Below are 22,603 nucleotides of genomic sequence, written 5' to 3'. Positions count from 1 at the left end.
TTACTGCTGTGTTTCTCATGCTCTCTCACCGCTTTATCACTGATATCTTAAAAATTTTCTAGTTGAAATATTTCATAGCAGCAAGAATGAATGTATTGAATAGATAAGAGAACAAGAAATAGAATGAAATGAGAAAAGAAGATTTACGGTAAGTACTATCTATTTAAGGATCCATCAATTCTAAATTCTTTGTATGCTTATTATGTTTAGAGCTCCCAAATCTAGCACAATTCATTCTTTTGCTTTCCACGTTTTATGCTACATTCAATTCAAAGCTCTTAGTCGAGAAATATGGAATTGTGTTGGCAAAGAAATTAGGAACTCTCAAGGATTTTGGTAACATATTTACAAACTTGAAGTAAACACTGTAATAATTGAGACGTTCCATCCAGTTATTTTGTCGAAAATTCACATTTGCACATGTTTTTTGCATGCTGGCCACATGATGTTTATTTTTTTTTATTTTTTTTTTGTTAATTGGCTTCATCTTTTGTTGTTTTGCGAAAGTTGCCTTTGCTAATCCTAAATTCGCATGGGTGCTTTTTAAATTAAAAATGTTTGCCCCAAACCACCCATATGAGGAAGTTTGAGGTTTTATATAAGAACCAGTTAAAAGTATGTTAAAACCATGAAATGTGTCTTAGTTGTACATAAACTTGATCAATAGTTATCTACTTATGCATTAATGGTTGGAATATGTTCTTTCCTAGGGATATGTTGGCAATAAGTCTGCTGTTTTACCTCTTCAACTTCTTGGATACGATGTTGATCCAATAAACTCTGTGCAGTTCTCTAATCATACAGGCAAGCTTTTTTGTGTAATCTAATGGCAATGTTTTATGGTGCTCTGCTGTCTGCAAGTGCACATCCAACAGCCAATCAAATAGCTATATGACAATGTCTATTGTACAGGATATCCTACATTTAGAGGGCAAGTGCTAGATGGTCAACAGCTTTGGGATCTTGTTGAAGGCCTTGCTGCAAACAATTTGTTATATTACTCGCATCTATTGACTGGTGAACTGCATTCTTTTGTTCTAAATTCCTTGGATGCTTATGGTGCCACATTGCTTTGATAAACTAGGATGAATTTATATTTTCTTACCCCATTAATTTTAATATTTATGATGAATTCTATTATTTCTTTGTTTGGTGGAAAAACACTACAACATTTAGAAAATGTTGGTTGGCCATATGTAAATGATTTTCATATATCAAAACAATTGAGGTACACAATAACCATCTTGTTACATTTTAATATTTTCAAGAACAATTTCCAATGTTCTTTACTACAAGATTTCCACTTTTATAGGAGTTCAAGAAAGTTTTGATGCTTGCTGCATTTATTTGTCAAGCTTTTGGACACAAGGATTCATTAAATTAGAAAAAAATTGAGGAGCCAATTATAAAAATAGTTATTAAAAGCATTAGGCACTTTTAACACTATATGATTTTTCAATGGTTAAAATACTATGCGCCACCTTTTGGGAAGCAAGGAAGAACATTGTCATATAAATGAAGAGTAAACATTTTTAGATAAAGAACTAGAATTAGCCCATAGCGGCGCCATCGAGGGCGCAAATGACATAGTTGTCATAGGAGTAAAAGCATTGCCCTTAGGCACCACCACCCCACATAGTGGTGATGCAGTTGATAAGCAAAATCAAGCACAAATGAGAGCTGTAAAACATTTCCTTTGATGATTGGAAACGATAAAGAACATAATAGAGCCACACATAGAATGCCTGCAATGGAAGATGATCACACATGACAAAGCAAACATGCTCAAACTGCCCAATTAGTGCGGCAAAGCAGGCTTGCCGGTATAGTGAGCACTTGAGAGCACAATCAGGAATAGGGACGAGCGCATCTGAAACATTGATAGATTATGATCGTCCTTGATTTATAGTTTTCATTTATTTTAGAGTTTATTTGTCATTAGACTTATGATATACTTAAGCTTTAAGCGAAATAAGCTTAATGGTTGGTGAAAAGGTTTTGCTATGATAAGTTGGGAAAATTATTTGGTTGCATTTGTGTTTAAGCTTATTTTCTTTACCTCTCACAGTGTTCTAATTATGGGTGTGAACGAGTATAGTCGAGCTCGATTCACCACTTTCTTGAGCTTGATTAATTAATCGAGTTTGAGCTTAAGCTCAAGCTTAATTCTACCTTACGAGTCGGCTCGTTTATTATGAAAGAGAACAAGCTTAAGATTCAAGTAATTATTATAATAAAATTGTAAAAAAAATGAGAAATTTGAAGAAAACTAATAAATAATCATTTAATATGAGAAGGTGAGATTTAATTTTATAATATTTTTAACAATTTTGTAATTATGAATATTTATATTTTAAGTACATTTGATATATTTTTTTTTTTAGAAATCAGCTTATGAGTCGACGAGTTATGTCAGAGTTGGCTCAAACTTGGCCCATTAACTTTTCGAGCTCAACTTACGAGCCATAAATCAAGTCGAGCTCGAGTCGGCTTGACTCACTTACACACCTAGTTTTAATATTACATAAAATAGTTGATTTTCAATTGGGAGAAGTTAATTATGGTTATAAACTTAAATAGTGATTTAATTTACTTTAATGAACTTTTGGATTTGTTTTAATTTAAATTTGCTTAGTTATATAAATAAAAAATATGTCTAACTATTTTGTAATGATAAGCTTATTTTTTATTATAAACTTAATGATGATTATATTTACTTAAATGAACTTTACATTTACTTCAATTTAAATTTATTAGGATTATTGCAAGAAATAAACTTAAGAACTTCAACTTAAGCTTCTCGTGTGCCCCACTTATCTTTTAATATTTTTTAGCCCAAATGGTCCCTTAAAATAGTTGGGGACCATTTTGATCATTCCTAAAGAATTAAAGGACCATTTTAATCCATTTCTTGAATAAAAATCTATTGAGATATGAAATCGTCATTGTGTTCACAAAAATGATGAAGTTGAGGTCTTTAAAAAAATGGAGGAATATTTTTTGGTGATAATCTTAGCCGATGCTGAATTAATCAACACCAAGGGGCTAGTTGGGGCAGGAATATCAGCCAGACTATCTCCAGGAGATAGTCTGAACCTCGCTGCAAACTTTAGAATCATAACTTTACTGATATGGGAGGGTATTCCACCAAATGGTGAATATGAGCTTTAGTTGGAAAGACATGTGCCTTATATTTATGATTTCTTAGTTCAGGATGGGCCTTGAAATATTCAAAAAATTTATGCCTAAAAATATAAAAGGAGTAGTATGCTGGGATGTTTTCAAAATCCACCCTTTACTAATAACTAGATGATGGGGTTTCAATCCACACCTTATTAAAGTGTCCCATAACATCCAATTCCATCAAAATTCTATCCTTAGAAGGCCTAGCTGACGTGTTGTCTCAACATCCACCTATAATGGCTTTAAAAAATAGAGGCAAAGGAGAATAAAATAGTCTGGTTTAGGAATGCATGCAAAGTTTTGGAAAAGAGATTCAAATGGGAGTGACATGTATTGAGCCAAATAATAAAATCGATGTATAATTAAATAACCTTTTTATTTTTTTTGCAATGAAGCAGCAGGTATTTGCTGAAATTTTAAGGCTTGCACCTTGATCTTTGATCCGGGAAGAAGCATTTTAAAATCAAAGACCTCACGCCATTGATCTTTGATCTAGACAGAATGAATTTTTAAATTTAAAGATCATATGCCATTGATCACTTATTTGTGCGAAAAAAAATTTCAAATTGAAGACCCTACGCTATTGATATTTGATCCGGGAGGGTAAAAATCATGGTAAATGCCGTCTCGGCTTCTCATCGCAGGGAGGGGTGCTGCAAGTTGCCAAATTCATTTTTGGAGCTATTGGAGAGTAATTTGAGATGTTTTAATTTATTTTATTAACTAATTCATATGAAAACTAATTAATCCATTTGAAAATAATTAATTTAATTTTTAGAGAATAATTCATCTCATTTAATTAATTAAATAATGAACTAATTAATTTTAAAATAAAATTAAGATTAATTCATGTAAACACTCATTTAATTAATTAATTAAATTCAAATTAAATTTAAGTAATTTAATTAATTAAAATAATATTAAATTTTTTTAATTCAAATAAGAATTAACATTAAAATTTAATTAATTGAATAATTAAACCATTTAAAATTCTTTAATTAATTGAATAATGAGTTAATAAAATTAAAATATCATTTTTTTAATGAAATTAAAATCTGTAATTAAATCTATTAATCAATTTTAAAATAACTTTCAAATTTAATTGAGCAATTTAATATTTCATTTAGTCAGTCAATTCAAAATAAATTTAAAACCTAATTATTTATTTAATCATAAAATTTATAACTTCATAATTATTTATTTCATTAATTAACCAATTTAAAATTCATTTTGTTAATTAATTGATTGAATAATAATACAAATAAAATAAAATGTAAAAAAAAAAGAAAAGTGTTTACACGAAACAAAACTAAAACAAACTCACACCAACTAAAACATGAAACTTCTTAAATTAAAACACCAAACAAAACTCTCAAAACTATCATACAACTTTCACAATGTCACACCCCAGTTTGGCCTACCACCTAACGGTCAATCTAGAGTATAACAGAGAAGGAAAATTTAAACATGTTCCTTTTTACTAACACCCATTCTGAGGCACTATTTTATGAATAGAGTGAGTAAAAATAAATCTATTTAGACTCTCCTAACTTGCCATCATATCAAATTCTATAATTAATAATGGGAATCATATAATGTTCCTTAATGAACATCAAATATAATTGAAGTAAATACAGAGTTATACTAAAACTTTTAAAATTTACTTACATACCCAAAAGTCTATACAGCTATCATTCAGATCTCCTTTATGATCTTTTTGTATACCAAAATATATTTACTCCAAAAGAAACGGTCACCTACCTCCCGTCAATTGTCCTACAGGCTCCTTTCCCTAATCTGTAGTACAACCACTGCTGATGAGCTAAGCTCAATAAAATATATAATAAATGTATAAAAATTAGTAATAACATTATTAACAATTAAGAAATGCTTAACAATACTAACTTAGTTAAAACACATATTGAAATGTCATATTGAGTATAAGAAATGCCTAGCCGTATTATTCATTTTTCCAAAAATGTTCAACACTTTTAAACAAGTCATATGATGACTATAAGCTTTTGCACCTTCTCAGCATTTCAATTCAAGGCTGGTTCCAGCTTTCTAACTTTCAGAATGGAAGATGTTCTCTCGTTCAGGGTTGAGCCCAATTTTCCCAACTTTTAGAATTGAGAGTGTAGAATTACCTCGTTGGGTCTTTCACTTTTACTTGTACGGGCCTATCCTCCATATATAACTTATTTCACTTTCCTTGTCATCATCCTTTTTATCCCTAATGACATATGCTTTGATGACAGAGCTGCACTTTGGCTGTGCTTTAGCTTCCTTTTGGCTACGCATTAGCTTCCATTTGGCTGCACTTTATCTGCCATTTAGCTGCCCTTGCCTACGCTTTAGCTGCCATTTAGCTTCCCTTTGACTGCGCTTTATTCATTCATTAGTTTATAAACATTTATCATTTTATGTTTATGAAATTTTTAACATTGATAAAGATTACTCTCTGCATAAATAATTTTATACATGTTCGTTCATATTCATACAAAATGAAATAAGGTAAACTAAAATAAATGCGATCATAAACATATTAAAGATGAAGTGCAATAATAGAACATTTACTAATTCTTATAGCTTCGGTTGGGTATCTCACCTTGTCTTCCATAACAGTGGGGTAAACTAGTTCACCCAAAGTATTTCGATTCTTTCTCCTTTTATATACCACTTCAATTACGCTCTTCTTCATTCAATCCAACTTCCTTCTTTTGCTCTCTTTGGTACTTACGAGTGAGAGGAATGAAGGAAAACTACACAATTCAATTATTTTCAAGTTATTACAACAAACTACAGCCGTCTCATATAAATCACAGCAGTCCTTCAGCTATTTTCCTTCTCTAGTTCCAAATTCAAGCAACACATTGCATAATTTAGCTTCACCCTGAAGTCCGCTTCCTTCAACCCTTAGCTAATCCATGATCTGCACAGCAGCTGCCTCTCACACGTGAATGGGGAGGGGAGAAATGAACAAAAGGGTTTAGGTATCATGCTTCAGGAATTGCTTTAATACAATATTATGCACCAAGGCTCTACTAACAGCCTTCTATCATTTCCCTTTCCTAGGCTACATGATTTCCCACCTTCTTAATCAGTCTAATGCATGCAAAGTTAAGTGTTGTGGGCATGGTTTAAAATTGCGCAATATGAGGCTCGTCTTGAGGCCCGCCTTTGCGCAATTCTAGTAAAAAACGCCTCGATGCTTACGCCTAGAATTTTTTTATGAGGCTTGCGCCTCAATTTGGTTGAGGCCCGCCTCGCCTCACTGGCATGAGGCTTACGCCTCACGCTATATATATATTAAAACTTACATAAATCTTGAAGTAAATGCCCGACATTGGACTCTATAGGAGAGGAGGAAGGGGAGAGAGCAATTCATCATAATGATGATTCAAATGAAGAACCCCTTAGTGATGGCAGTGTTGATGACTTATGAGTTCTTATGTGTTATATCATTGCTATTTATTTTTGAAAATTTGAATTATATGTTAATGAAAAGAATACTGGGATTTGGGAAAGATAGAATTTTGAGTTGAACTATATTTCATGTTGTCTTATTATTGGGATATTTTGATTTCACTTCATATCTTATGCTTTCTTATGTTTTATATTATTCAGTCATTAGTATATAAAAAATTTATCATTTTATGTTTACGCAATCTTTTGATTTTGAGGCTTACGCCTCAAAACGCCTTGAGGCTTACGCCTCGCCTCACGAATGAAAAACGCCTCAATACCCGAATACGCAATTTTAAACATTGGTTGTGGGTACTGTAAGAATAAAATAATAAAATAGAAGTGCTGAAATAAAATTATAGCATTTCTTTAAAATATGATTAACAAAATTTCTTATTTATTTATTTATTATTATTATTATTATTATTATTTTCCAATTAACTGTAACCGAGATAATAATTATTTGTTTATATAATAGATGAAATATCTGAAACTAAAAGTATATGCTTTTATTTATTTTGAGCATTTTGAGGATTACAAATCACCCTCATTTAAATTTCGTACTAGAAATTTATTATCTTAAGGACCATCAAAGAACTGAGGAAACTTCAATATAATATCTTCTTCTTTATCCCAAGTTCCCTCTTTATCTGGTATGTATTTCCATTTCACTTTGACATAAGGGATTTGACGGTTTCTAAGCTGTTTAGTATCAAATCCTATTAGTCTTTTTGGTTCTTCAGTGTATATCAGATTCTTTTGTAAATCAATTTCATCATGTGAAATTCTCTGATGAGCATTTATAACCCATTTTCTTATCAGTGACATGGGAAAGACATTATGAATATCAGACATGTTTGCTGGAAAAACAAGTCTATAAGCAACCTTTTCAATTCTTTCAGTAATTTCAAAAGGTCCTATATATCTAGGATTCAATTTGCCTCCCTGACCAAATCTAGTTGTGCCTTTCACAGGCTTAACTTTCAAGAATATAAAGTCACCTACTTCAAACTCTATTGATTTGTGCTTGGGGTCATAATACTTTTTCTCTATTGCTTCATTAACTAACTCTGGACCCATTAGCTATCTTTCTCCTACCTCAACCCAAGTTAAGGGAATTCTTTTCTACCATAAAGTGCTTCATATGGTGCCATTTGTATACTTCATAGCTATTGTTGTAAACAAATTCGATCAATGGTATGTGATCCTCCCAACTACCTCTAAAATCTAAAACACATAATCTTAACAGGTCTTCTAGTACCTGAATGAATCTTTCAGATTGACCATCAATTTGAGGATGAAAAGCTATATTGAAGTGCAGATTTGTACCCATGTTTTCATGAATGATTTTCCATAGCCTATAAGTAAATTTACCATCTCTATTAGAGACAATAACCATTGGAATATCGTGCAATCTGACAATTTCTTTCACATACATGCATGTCAATTTCCTTATAGAATTAGTTTCCTTGATAGAGAAAAAGTGAGTTGATTTTGTTAGTTTATCAATAATCACCCAAATGATGTCATGACCCTGTTTAGATCGGGGAAATCCCATAACAAAATTCATTGAAATTTCTTCCCACTTCCACCCAAGGACAAGTAATGATTGTAGTAATCCACTAGGTCGTTGATGTTCAGCTTTCACCATTTGTCATGCTTCACATCTAGCTACGTATTCAACAACGTCTCTCTTCATATCTAGCCTTCAGAATATTACTTTCAAACCTTTATACATCTTGGTACTGCTTGGATGAATTGTGTATCCAGAATGCGGAGCTTCTTGCAAAATTTCCCTTCTTAAATCTGGATCACTGGGTACTCACAACTGTATTTTATGTCTAATAACTCCAACATGCACAGAAAGATTTTGCATTTTTCCTGATTGGGCTTGCTCCAACAATTTAGAATATTTGTTACTGAGTTTTCGAGTTTCTTTGATACTATCACTTAGAGTAGGCTTTACTGTCATTTGGTGCAAATATTCTACATTCATAAAACCTCTAATTTCTAATTGCAACTTTTCCATTTCTTTAATCAATTGAACTGAGTAACCATCCAGTTCTTCATTCCTGTAGATTTGTGACTCAGAGTATCAGCCACAATTTTGGCTTTTCCCGGACAAAATTGAATATCCAATCATAGTCTTTAATGAGCTCTAACCATCTTCTATGTCTCAAATAGAGTTATTTATGTAAAAATATATATTTTAAGCTCTGATGATCAGTGAAAATTTCACATTTTATCCCAACGGGTAATGCCTCCAAATCTTCAAAGAAAGTACTATTGCAGCCAACTCTAAATCATGAGTACGATAATTTCTTTCATGGGGCTTCAACTGTCTCGATGCATATGCAATCACCTTTCTATTCTGCATTAGAACAAATCTCAAACCTTTTAAAGATGCATCACTATAAATTTGAAATTTTTCTGTTCCTGAAGGAAGTGTCAATACTGGTGCTGTAGTCAAATGCTCTTTCAATGCCTGAAAGTTTTTCTCACATTCAATTATCCATTCAAATTTTATCTCTGTCCTCATTAGTTTGGACAAAGGCATAACAATCTGTAAAAATCCTTTACGAACCTTCTGTAGGCCATTTTACAATTGCTTTCACTTTTTGTGGATCTACTAAAATTTCTTCCCCATTGATAATATGCCCCAAGAAGAAAATACTTCTTAGCCAAAATTCACATTTTGAATATTTTGCATATAGATGATTTTTCATCAATGTCTCCAAAACTATTCTTAAATGTTCAGCATGCTCCTCATCAGTCTTTGAGTATATCAGGATGTCATCAATAAAAATAATCACAAACTTATCTATATAGTCTTTGAAAATTCGGTTTATCATATCCATAAAGATAGCATAATCATTTGTTAACCCAAACGGCATGACTCTAAACTCAAAATGACCATATCTAGTCCCAAAAGCTGTCTTACTGACATCTGCTTTTTTAACTTTCACTTGATGATATCCTAATCTTAAATCAATTTTGGAAAATACTGTGGCTCCTGCTAACTGATCAAATAAGTCATCTATTGTGGTAATGTGTATTTGTTCTTTATAGTTGCTTTGTTCAGTTCTCTATAGTCAATACATATTTGTATGGATCCATCATTCTTCTTAACCAAAAGTACAGGTGCACTCCAAGGGGAATGCTTAGCCTTGATAAATCTCTTATCCATCTATTCCTGTAACTGACTTTTTAACTCCTACAATTCTTTTGGAGCCATCCTATAAAGAGATTTGTAAATTGTTAATATTCCTATCTGCAATTCTATGTCAAATTCAACTTCTCTTTCAGCTGATAATCCAAATAATTTTTTAGGAAATACATCTAAAAATTCAAAGACAACTGAAACATTCTACAATGCTTGAATATCTTTATTTAAGACCTCAATTTTAGCTAAGAATAATAGCTCACCCCTCCTTAAGTATTTACCCATTTTTACTGCACTAACAAGAGAGGATCTTGTATTTTTCTCATAGGGAAAATAAAAGATCTTCTAATTTAGTAAATTAAATTTTATTCTCTTCTTCCAGCATTGAATTGTAGCAAAATGTTTAACTAACCAATCCATCCCTAAGATGAAGTCAAATATTTTAATAGGCACTATAAACAATTATGTTGAAAATTTGTGACCATGAATATCTAAATTCATAAGACACATCCTATTGACAGGCAAACTATCCCTATTGGCATCATAACACTTAAGGTAGGTGTAAAATATATAGTCTCAACAAATAAATTAAAACATAATTTTTCAGAAATAAACGAGTGGGATGCACCAGAATAAAAAATAACTCTACCAAACTTGTTAGAAATCAAAAGTATACATGTAACCACTTCCTATGAATTCCTAGCCTCCTAGGGTATAATGGAAATTACTCTAGCTTTCATAGGTTGATTGCCTTTAAGATCTGATGCTTCTCCTTTTAACTGAATTGGTGGTTTTCCTTATACTGTTGGCCTTCCTTGGAATTGCGTTTTTCCTGTTTGATTGCCTCCTTCCAAATATCTCCTATGTGGTACCTATTTCTGAAAACCTTGTGGCCTGATATTAGTTCTTTTCTCTTGAGGGAAATTCATCTTGCGTTGACCCATGTCATCACATTTAAAATATCTTCCCGATCCCACCAAACACTAACAAAAATGCTGCTTCCCATACTGCTCACATAAAGGTTTTTCAAGCCGACTCTGCTTCTGTTTATCATCAAATTTGGCTTCTTGTTTATGAATCGATCATTCCTTTCAAACATTTTATTTTTCCTGGTTATTGCTGCTCCCAATTATACTTGGAAAAATTCAGCTCACTTTCAATCCTTCTGGCGCTCTCCACTAAGATTGAGAAGTCACTGATATCAAAAGGTGCCAATGGTAGTCGTAGTTGATCTCAGAGTCCTTTCAAAAATCTGTGGCACTTCTCCTCGTGTGTGCTAACATAATGAGGTGTGTAGCGAGATAAAGAAGTGAACACAGCTTCGTATTGCATAACTGTCTTGGAACCTTGAGTCAGATTGAAGAATTAATCTTGCAGAGCTAATCTGGCTGAAGGAGGAATAAACCAATCTCTAAAGACTTTAAAAAGATCATCCCAATGTATGTTAGTAATAGGCATCTGTCCAAATTTTTCTCGATGCTGTGCTTGCCACCATCTTTCTGCTTCTCCTTCTAACACAAATGTAGTTAATGACACTTTTCTATTTTCAGGTTAGATCATGCCATCTAAAATCTTTCCAATCTTTAAAAACCAGTCTTCAGTTACGGTTGGATCACTTGCACCCTTAAATACTGGTAGTTTAAAAGTCTGAAATAATTTTAAATGTTGATCGGCTTCACTATCACTTTCAGATTTGAATCCACTGCTAGTAGAATAATTCTCGATAGATGCCATTTTATCTGCCACTTGTGAGATCAAATGCACAACATCTTAAAATTCTTTAGACTTATTTCCCTCATTCATTCCTTTTTCTGTATTCAGCCTGGATAACTGACCAGTCATTGTTTATGGCAACTCTTCATGCATAACTATCTTTATGCATATAGATAATTCATATAATACATGTACTCATGGTAAGAAACATGATCATTCAAAACATTAAATAAGCAAGTATATTATTGTACTAAAATGAATGCACTGTTCCATTAAAACTTGATTTAACCTATAGCTTTGTATACATTATATTCATTATATCTCATCCTACTTCCTCTTCTAATTCTTATTATGTTTCCACTTTATCTTGATTTGATTATGATACCAATATTTATCACACCCCAGTTTGTCCTACCCCTTATCGGTCAATCTGGAGTATAACAGAGAAGGAAAATTTAAACCGATTCCTTTTTACTAACACCCATTCCGAGCCACTATTAGAGTAGAGTGAGTAAAAAGAAATTTATTTAGACACTCCTAACTTGCTAACTTATCAAATTTCATAATTAATAATGGGAATCATATAATGTCCCTTAATGAACATCAAATATAATTTAAGTAAATACATAGCTCTACTAAAAAAAAAAATTACAGAGCTCTACTAAATCTTTTAAAATTTACTTATATATCCAAAAGTCTATATAACTATCATTCAGATTTCCTTTAAGATGTCTTTGTACACCAAAACATATTTACATCAAAAGGAACGATTATCTCCCTCTCACCTAGTGCCCTAAGGGCTACTTTCCTTTACCTGTAGTACAACTACTGCTGATGAGCTAAGCTCAATGAAATATAAATCAATGTATAAAAATTAGTAATAACATTGTTAACGATACTAACGTAGTTAAAGCACATATTGAAATGTCATATTGAGTATAAGAAGTGCTTAGCCGTATTATTCATCTTTTTAAAATTGTTCAATACTTTTAAACAAGTCATATGATGACTATAAGCTTTTACACCTTTTCAGGATTCCAATTCACGGTTGGGTCCAACTTCCCAACTTTTAGAATGAAAGTTATTCTCTCATTCAGGTTGAGTTCAATTTCTCCAACTTCTAAAATTAAGAGAGTAGACTTACCTCGTCGGATTTTTTGCCTTTACTTGTGCTGGTCTATTCCCCATATATAACTTATTTCACTTTCCTTATAGTTATTATTTTTAGCCCTAATGACATATGCTTTGATGACATAGCTATGCTTTAGCTACCCTTTACCTACCATTTATGCTCTTCTTCATTCAATCCAACTTCATTCTTTTGCTCTCTTTGGTACCTATGAGTGAGAGGAATGAAGGAAAATTGCACCATTCAACTGTTTTTTCAGTCATTACAGCAAACTACAGCCGTCCTATATGAATCACAACAATCCTTCAATTGTTTTCTTTCCTTAGTTCCAAATTCAAGCAACACATTGCAGAATTTAGCTCCACCCAAAAGTCTGCCTCCTTCAACCCTCAACTAATCCACAGCCTACTGCCTCTCACATGTGAATGGGGAGGGGAGAAATGAATAAAAGGGCTAACGTTTCATGCTTCAAGAATTGCCTTGATACAATATTATGCACTAAGGCTCCACTAACAGCCTTCTATCATTTCCCAGCCACATGATTTCCTACCTTCTTAATCAGTCCAATGCATGCAAAGTTAAGTGCTGTGGGTACAATAAGAATAAAATAAAGAAATATAAATGCTGAAATGAAATTATAACATTTCTTTAAAATTTGATTAACATGATTTCTTATTTATTTTAATTATTATTATTATTATTTTTCCAATTAACTGTAACCGAGATAATAATCAGTTATTTATATAATAAACGAAATATCCGAAACTAAAAGCGTATACTTATATTTATTTTGAGCATTTTGGGTATTACATGAAAACTTTTAACTCATGTGCTCCAAAGCTTCCCGGCATGCTCCAATGTAGTACGGGCTCCTATAAATAAAGTAATAAAAGTCAGTACTGAGGGCTGTAAACAAAACTGCAGTACAGTAAAGAAAATCAAAGTGCTATAAACTAAACTGCAGTGCAAGAAAAATAAAGTATACTGTAAGCAAAACTACAGTGCTAAATTGAAACTAAAGAACACTACTAAAGCTGGAAAAGAAAATACCATAACAGAAACGCTAGTGTCAGGCATGGAGGCGGATCTTGGGTAAGGTGTGGAAGGACAAGTATTATTTCTTTTAACAAAGTTTTAATCCTATTTCATAACTACTATAAATCCTTTCATGGCATATCCCACTTTTTTTTTTTTACTAAATTCTATCATATGTCTTTCATGGCATATCCTTTTTTTTTTTTTTATCCTACTTGAATGCACATATTCATCTAACTCACTCACAATATTAAGTACCTTACCTTCCATAGATATAGGCTCTTGTACTCCATCCATTTCTACTAAAATACAATTTTCAAACATTTAGCTTAAGGAGTATAAACATTAGCCGCATTAAAAATGTTCATGCCAATAAAGCACTTTCATATAGTCATTTTATTTTTAACCCTCACCAACAATTTTTTCCCCAACTACTTGTTATTCACTACTATTTATAGTTCAATCCTATTGGTAAATTTCTCTAACATACAAAAGCATGCAACCATCCTATATCAAAAATAATTTTCATTTGGTTTCATAAAATACAACTATTTATTCCGAATCTATTCATTACATCCATTAATTCACTACATTCTTATTCTAAGTCTTCATATTCCATTAGCAAATCTAAACTTTGTTTAAGAACTAGTAGAATAATGCTCACTTTATAAGTTGTACATCAATTTCTAGTGATATAATTTCCAAGTCTTACTTTTTATTCACAACATTTAAACCAGGTTGTAACTAATTGTAAGGCTTATGTCATTCTAACCGACCATTACTCATCATTTGTATTTGTGTTCTTTCTGGTATAATACTTTTGGGAAACACCTTAACATTAGTAAATTTCAAACTAGAATTTATTTCATAAATTCGTTATAGATTCTTACTATTGTTTGTAACCTAAATACAATGCTCAACCTTTCTCCACAGCTTGTGATTGCAACAATGATTTTTAAAGAGCATTATAAATTTTTTTAGCCAAAATAATAAATAATTCCTCAAAAGCTTAATGGTTTCACATTCACTTACTCCTCACTCTGCAAGTGCATTGAAAGTTTAGAAAAAATAAGGATTCATTACACAGTTAATGTCACGACCCGACTCTGAGGCTTGAATTAATGAGGCGGGAACAGATGGTCTGACAAGTTTAAATTTTTTTTTGTTAAACCTATTTTCAATATACTAAAAGAGCCACTAAAATTTTAAACACACTTTAATGAAAATAATATTATAACTATTTCGATAAATACCTTTCTCTTGGCGCGTCATGCCTACTATACTTATTCTCTCATATTATACTCATTTAAATAAATTGGATAATATCTGTGTATATTTGCAAATATAAAGTGAGTTATAACATAACTTAGTGATCATGTTATGCTTTTAAATTGCAGTGATACATGACATTTAGAATAATATACACGCATAAGTAAAGTATAAAGTAATTTTATTTAATAACATTTAAATTTGAAATTGACCATTAATCATATCTTGGCGCGTCGACCATTAATTAATTATATATATATATATATATATATATCCTGTATGAGCATTTACAGTTATTAATTCAACCGTCATAATAGACATTGTCTAAATAGTTCAAATGAAGATACTTTGTTTTTCATAACCTTTTCCATTTATGCGGTTCTATCTTCATCAAGTACCATAAGGGGGTTATCTTCCATCATTCAATCATGCACATATAAGTATTTCTATTTAATAACTTTATTTGCATTCTCTATGTCATTTCATATCATTTTATAGTAAGCAATATAATACTAGTACTAAATCATATAATCTTATATCATCAAGCTAAATATGATCAATTGCATTTAGTAGAGGTCACACATAAATAATTTACAATAATGATAAGCAAATAAATTAATTTAGAAGAAACATTACCATTACCATAATTTAGGAACATGAGTAATCACCTCGTAATCAGATATTTTGACAACTCACTTTAATCACCACTTTGTTTTTGTCGGCTTAACACCTATATAATTACATTCCATCATCATAATTTATAATTTATTTCTAACTCAATAAATTCTCTACATTCAGTATTTAAGTTTTTCCTCATTAATTTCAATTTAGGGAAATTTACATACATACCACTTTATAACATCCTATTTACATATCTAACACCTAAAACTTTAATAAGTGTGGCAGAGATGAGGATGCTCAGGTGGGTGAGTGGCTTTACCCTTAGAGATAGGATACGAAATGAGCATATACGTGAAAAGGTTGGAGTAGCTCCTGTAGAAGATAAGATTAGAGAGAGTCGCCTTAGATGGTTTGGTCACATAAAACGGTAGCCTTCTGATGACCCGGTTAGGAGAGTAGATGTATTAGATTTGACTTATGTTAAGAAAGGTAGGGGTAGACCTAAAAAGACTTGGTTAGAAAATATTAGGAATGACCTTTCTTTATTAGATTTAAACGAGAATTTGACTTTTAATAGGACACAATGGAGACAAAGGATTCATGTAGCCGACCCCACGTAGTGTGATAAAGGCTTGATGTTGTTGTTGTTGTAATAGGTAAGGGATAAGGCAGGGGGCCCACCTTTTGGGGCCTAGGTGAGTTAAATTCATTATGTAAGAAGGAAAAATTTGGAGAGAAATAATTAGGAAACTTTATTTAGGGAAGTATGACTGATTTGAATTTAGTTAGGTATTCGACAACCAACGTAAAACTTGTCGAATAATCATGACATGGATTTTTTAATATATTATGTTAATGCTAGGACTTTCTCTGGAAGCGACAATGTATGATTTTAATATAGAGAAAGGTGTGCGAGGGCCGCTGCACTGGTGCTCGAGTGCAGTTTTAAATAAGCAAGGGTTCCCACATCATGGATGGATGTGGACACAAGCTAGTTCATGAAATTAAAATTACGATAGAAACTTGAATTATATGTACCCTTAGAGGTAAATTAATGAAATTAATATATATGCATTCAACATCGCTTATTAGTTTTGGATTTTAAGATAAATGGGCAGAAAATAACAAATAAAATAAAACATTATTTTAGGATTAGATGGAGATATTTAAAGAATATTAAAAAAAATATTTTTGAGAGTAAGATGTTACATCTTAAGATTTTTTCTATATGAGGAAAATAATGTTATATGAGAAATAATAGCTAGTGATATTAAAAATGTTGTCAAAAATGTGCTTGGATTATCAAAAGAAAAAGCTCTTAATAGTAAAAATAGTTGATGGTGGAATCAAAATGTTCAAGAAAAGATAAAAAGTAAAAAGATTTGTTATAAAAATTGGTTTATATGTAAAAATTCTGATAATTAAAAATATATAAAGAGGACAGTAAGGAGTCTAAGAAAATAATATGCGATGTAAATATTTTAGCTTTTAATGATTTATATAATATATTTGATATCAAGGAGGGTAAAAGAAATTTGTATAAGTTAGCCAAATAAAGAGATAAGAGTAGTAAGGATTTGTTCAAGTGAAGTATATTAAGAATGAAGATCAAAAAAAGCTTTTACTAAAAGAAGATATTCAACAAAGGTGGATGAGATATTTTTATAAACTCTTCAATGAAGATTATGAGAATGCAATTTAATTTAGTGACCTTAGCTCCTTAAATGAAAAGAAAGATTTTTGTTTTTATCGGCGTATTAGTAAAACCGAAGTTAGAGGCTTTAAATAAAATGAAGCGTGAAAAAGCTATTGGACCCGATGATATCCCAATAGAGGTGTGGATAGACTTAGGAGAAGAAGGAAATTCTTGGCTTACTAAATTTCTTAATATTGTTTTGAAGTGTAAAAAGATGTCAAAAGAGTGGAGAACGAGTATGTTGATTCCTATTTTTTAGAATTAAGGTGATGCACTAGATTGTGCGGATTATAGAGGAATTAAGATAATGTGTCATACTTTAAAAATATGGGAGAGAGTTATGGAGCATAGGTTGAGGTGTGATACTAATGTTTCTCAAAATCAATTTGGATTCATGATGGGTAGGTCTACTATAAAAGCTATACATTTATTGAGACGTTTGATGGAGAAGTATAGAGAGAATAAGGAGGATCTATATATAATATTTATTGATTTAGAGAGAGCATATGAGATCCAAGATAAGTAATATGGAGAGTTCTAGAAAAGAAAGGGTTAATAATGCTTATATTCAAATCATTAAGGATATGTATGTAGGAGCTGTTACTTGCGTCCAAACACAAGGTGGTTTGACCAAGTATTTTTTTATTTTAGTTGGATTACATCAAGGATCAACCTTAAGCCCATATCTTTTTTGCTTTAGTAATGGGTATTCTTACTAGATATTTGCAAGACTTTGTACCCTAGTGTATGCTTTTTGTTGATGATATTCTTCTTGTTGATAAAACTAGAAAGTAAGTTGAAGGTAAACTTGAAATATGGAGGTCAACCTTAGAGTCTAAAGGCTTTCGTTTGAGTAGATCTAAAATTGAATATAGGAAATATAATTTTAATAATAATAGTTCTAGTGGAGGGATTGTGACTTTGGGTGATCAAGTCGTTAATAAGAGTGCACGTTTTAGATATCTTGGGTCTATTGTTCAGAGTGATGGTAAAATAGATGGGGATATTATTAGTAGAATTCAAGTTGGATGGTTGAAGTGGAGGAATGCATTAGGCTTGTTGTGTGATACAAAAGTCCCCCTCAAACTTAGGGAAAATTCTATAAGATAGTGGTTAGACCTATAATGCTTTATGGTGCAGAATGTTGCCCATTAAAAGAGAAGCATAATATTAAGTTAAGTGTTGCATAGATGAGGAATGTCAGGTGGATGTGTGGCTTTACTCTTAGAGATCGGATACGAAATGAGCATATACGTGAAAAGGTTGGCGTAGCTCCAATGCAAGATAAGATTTTAGAGAGTCGCCTTAGCTGGTTTGGTTTCATAAAACAAAGGCCTTCTGATGAGCCGGTTAGGAAAGTTGATGTATTAGATTTGGCTTATGTTAAAAAGGGTAGAGGTAGACCTAAAAAGACTTGGTTAGAAAATATTAGAAATGATATTTCTTTATTAGATTTAAATGAGAATTTAACTTCTAACATGATATAATGGAGAAAAAATGATTCATGTAGCCCACCCCACATGGTGGGATAAAGGCTTAATGTTGTTGTTGTAGGAAATTAGGAAAATGTTTATTTAAGTGAAGAGAGCTAATTTGAATTCAGATTTGAGAGGTATTTTGGAAAGCTTTTTAATTATATTTATGCTATTTAGGAAGTGTTTAATTGTTTAGGAATGTTTCTTAAAATTTGTTCAATTGTTTAGGAATATTTTCTAAATTTTGTTTAATTGTTTAGGAAGGTTTTCTAAATCATGTTTAAATTATCTATGAAAGTTTTATTTATGATTTTGTATTTTATGGCTATTTAAGGGGGAGTTGTCTAGGGTTTAGGTATGCTATTGCTGAGTTATGTTGTAGTTCTTTTTTTGAGGGCTTCCTAGCGGTGTCAAGGTTGATTGGGAGAGTCTATCTATCTATATAATTGTAGATCACATGTATCTTGTGATGCGGACATCCAACCGTCCATGCCAATCTGAGGAGCTGAAGATCGACGACCGAGATCACTTTGCTTTAATCTTGTCTTTTCCTTCATATATAATCCAATAAAAAGTGTTCTTGAGTGTTCTTCTTCATTGTTTACTTGTTACCAATTTATGTTTTGCTGAAATTGAATATTCAACCAAGGTTTTATTCAAGTTCTGCATCTACTTCACATCAATAAGATCTTAAATTTATTTTATTTAAATTTTTTTTAGCTTATTTGTTAATTATCAAATAAAATAAAAATCTTAACATTCTTTCTCATAACTTAAAGTTTATTAATAAAAAATTTACCTTTCTTCCTCTCCTCCCTAGTCGTTGCTAATGTTTGAGCCCCATATTTTTGCCACTCACGCTTTGTCCGTGATTGTGCTCTTTTTCTCCCTTGACTCCCACTCTCTCTTTCTCTATCAGTCTCTTCCCATTTCTCTCTCTCTCTCTCTCTCTCTCTTGATTCCTCCATCTCACACAAAATTTTTAACGAGACAAACCCTTCTTCTCCTATACGATTCCAAATGACAAAATTGACTCGAGCTCCTCCTTCGGGTGTGAGAATGCACCAACCAAGTTGCTTTGTCTTCCTTAACTCCCAAACGACGGAACACATGCACTCTCTTCATTTCTAGTCTTTTCAAGTGACGAACGAATTATGGCGTCGACGAGCGCCTTCGCCTCCTTCATCTTCTTCGGCTTCCCGGCAATGGAATCGACTACAACGAATTGACGGAATGAGGCTTCTTGCGACACCAACTCCTTCAACGCCTTTCATTTCCTTCATCTTCACGCGACCATGAAATAGAACTGGTGTTCATGGTTCAATTATTATAATTAAAGGTATTTAGTATCATTTCAAGTAAAATTTTTTAATTTGCATAAAGATCCCTGTTTTTCACTATGGTCAATAGTTCTCCTCTTGCAATATGCTTTCTATGTTTCTAAAATATAAGCACTTAGTTTGGTGATCGATTTTTTATGTAACGAGTTTAATTAATTTTAATCAAATTAAGACATTGTATGAAGCTGTTCATGTTGTTCTCTTTAAACTGAAAATAGATGCCTAACCTTATATTAATTCGTGCATTTTAAAAAGTATAGAAATTGTTTCTTATGAAAGCCTCATAAAGAAATAAAATTAAAATCAGGTTTCGTTTAAAATTCTAAGTTGTTCTAAGGAGATTATTGACCTAAAGGTGACAAATGATTATTAAAATATTGAATAATAGATAATATTAATATATTCGAAGCTTTGCATGTATCTTTTAGTTAAAAATAAGTGGGAGCTATCAAAATAAATCTTATTGCGTTCAATATACCATGTGCTAATTTTCATAACGAGTCTTCTCAGTTTTTCAAGTTATCATTTGGCTTCTTTATGAACCTTCTTTATCTTTTTTGGTTCTTGTTTCTGTTTGAGTAATTACTACTTTATTGATTTATGATCGTGCACATCAATTTCAAGTTTTTGGTGATCTTGTTATTATACCGTTCCATGTATGTTAAGAAGATCAAACTTTTCTATGAACTGTAATTTCTGAAATGCTTCCATGTATGCCAAGAAGACCCATTTTTTTCTATCAACTGTAAATTATGCTTGTCATTATAAGTATTTTGGACAAAGCTCCTGATTTTTTTCTTTGTGAAAGGCATGATTGTTTACCATTGTTGTGAAAAAAAATGCATTAAAGTGATTCTTTTTCACCAATATTGTTTGTCGAATAAAAAAGGGGCGAAAATCCTTCTATCCCGCTTCTTTGAAAGCTTCTCCAAAACTGAGGATAACTAGACATCCTTTGGTGATGAAGGTGGCTTTTGCTTAACTAACTAAGTAGGAATTTTTTCTCCCTAGTATATTATATGAGGCATGAAAACGTGCCGTTACTTGATAAACTCTGGTATTCTTGATAAAACAAACTTCATTTACTCTGTTATTTGTGCAGGTTACATTGGTTCAGTTTCTTTTTTAGATGCAGTATTGGGAGTTGTGGAAAAACTTCGTTTGATAAATCCTGAACTTATATATGGTAAATTTTCTTTTTATTCATCAACATTTCAATACTATCTACTCCATGATCTCTTGAAGTTGGTTGAATTCCAAATGCTTATGAAGGACAGGAAAGTACATATGGTGATGTAATATGATGTGGTTTTGTCACCAATAACTTGAATACATGCTTATTATGTTCATTGCTATTAAAACCAGTAATTCTTTCCTTGTGGTGAAAATTGGTGGGTGGGGTTCGAGTTTTGTAGGGTGGGATGCGGAGGTGGTGCATTACTAAATTTATTGCTGACCTTTGTAGAATCTTAGTCACTATAGTGGAGATTGCTGGAAAGCGTGAAATTTATGTGTTCGACATCAGTACCTCCTTAATGCAATACCTAAGGTCACACATACAAGTACATAATTTGCATTTCATTAATTCTAAATAAAATTTCCATGGACATATATATATATATATATATATATATATATATGACCTTAACTAAACTTCCTTGAGATCTTTTGTTGGCTTCAGTATTTTATCTTAGCTAAATAGTGAATTCCTTCACTTAATTGTTCTTCGTTTTATTAATTTTTACAAAGTCCTTTTTAACTCATCTGATCTATATTTTTGTAGCATAATTATATGAAAATATTATGTATCACTTGCATGTGCGCTTGCATATCTAATTTGTAAGCTGTATTTCTAATTATTTAAGTTATTTCGAAAGGTCCAACAAATCATGGGCTCAATTTTTCTTTCTATCCATAATGTTGCACACCTTTCATTAGACTTTAAGGAAAATAAATTCAATTCAACTGGCCTGTACTTTGCATCATAATACTCATTGCCTTTCTTATAATGCCTTCAATATGTCTCTAATCAATTTGATCTTATTAGTAGCATCTTCTACCAATTTACTACCAATTTCTTTTCTTTCACATGTCTTTGCCAAGCACAAAGTGTTCTACATTTTCTTTTATAGAGAGCTTCATGTGGCGTCATTCCAATGCTGAAGTTAATTATTCTTAAATCAAATTAAATTAAATAAAAATATCTGGATAAATCTTTTTTTCTTTATTTACGAGGTCAAGATAAGACTTTAATTATACTAGATGTCTTTTTATTGGAAAATCTTATATTATTGTTTCAGTCAGAGGAATCAATTTTTTATAAATTTTCCTTTCTAAAGTTGAATAGAAAAAAATAAGAAATTATAATAACTTACACTTCCTTTGTCATCGGAAAAGAAGAAACTTCCAAATCCAAATTCCTTCTCTTTCTCTCCCAATTTCCTCTATTCCTCTCAATTAACGTTTCCTCTAAGTCACTACTTACAATCATTCATAAGGTTCCATAGGAGTGAG

At 31.6% G+C, this 22,603-nt stretch overlaps 1 protein-coding gene across 5 annotated transcripts in view; it reads left to right on the top strand.

Moving 5' to 3' along the window:
* Positions 1 to 22,603, top strand: part of LOC110107278 (pyridoxal kinase) — a 109,959-nt gene that overhangs the window by 12,815 nt on the left and 74,541 nt on the right. For all 5 annotated transcript variants that reach the window (XR_002304341.2, XM_020837481.2, XM_020837482.2 and 2 more), the window contains exons 3-5: positions 711 to 804; positions 913 to 1,017; positions 21,192 to 21,275. Coding sequence is in view for 4 of the 5 variants with exons in the window: in XM_020837481.2 (XP_020693140.1) it covers positions 711 to 804; positions 913 to 1,017; positions 21,192 to 21,275 (283 nt within the window). In the remaining variant the exon portion in view is untranslated. The remainder of the gene's footprint in view (positions 1 to 710; positions 805 to 912; positions 1,018 to 21,191; positions 21,276 to 22,603) is intronic.

Source organism: Dendrobium catenatum, unplaced genomic scaffold (genome assembly GCF_001605985.2).
Source record: "Dendrobium catenatum unplaced genomic scaffold, ASM160598v2 fragScaff_scaffold_96, whole genome shotgun sequence".
NCBI classification, from domain to species: domain Eukaryota; kingdom Viridiplantae; phylum Streptophyta; class Magnoliopsida; order Asparagales; family Orchidaceae; genus Dendrobium; species Dendrobium catenatum.
Note: the sequence above shows the minus strand (reverse complement) of the source record. Positions and strands in the feature narration are given on the sequence as shown.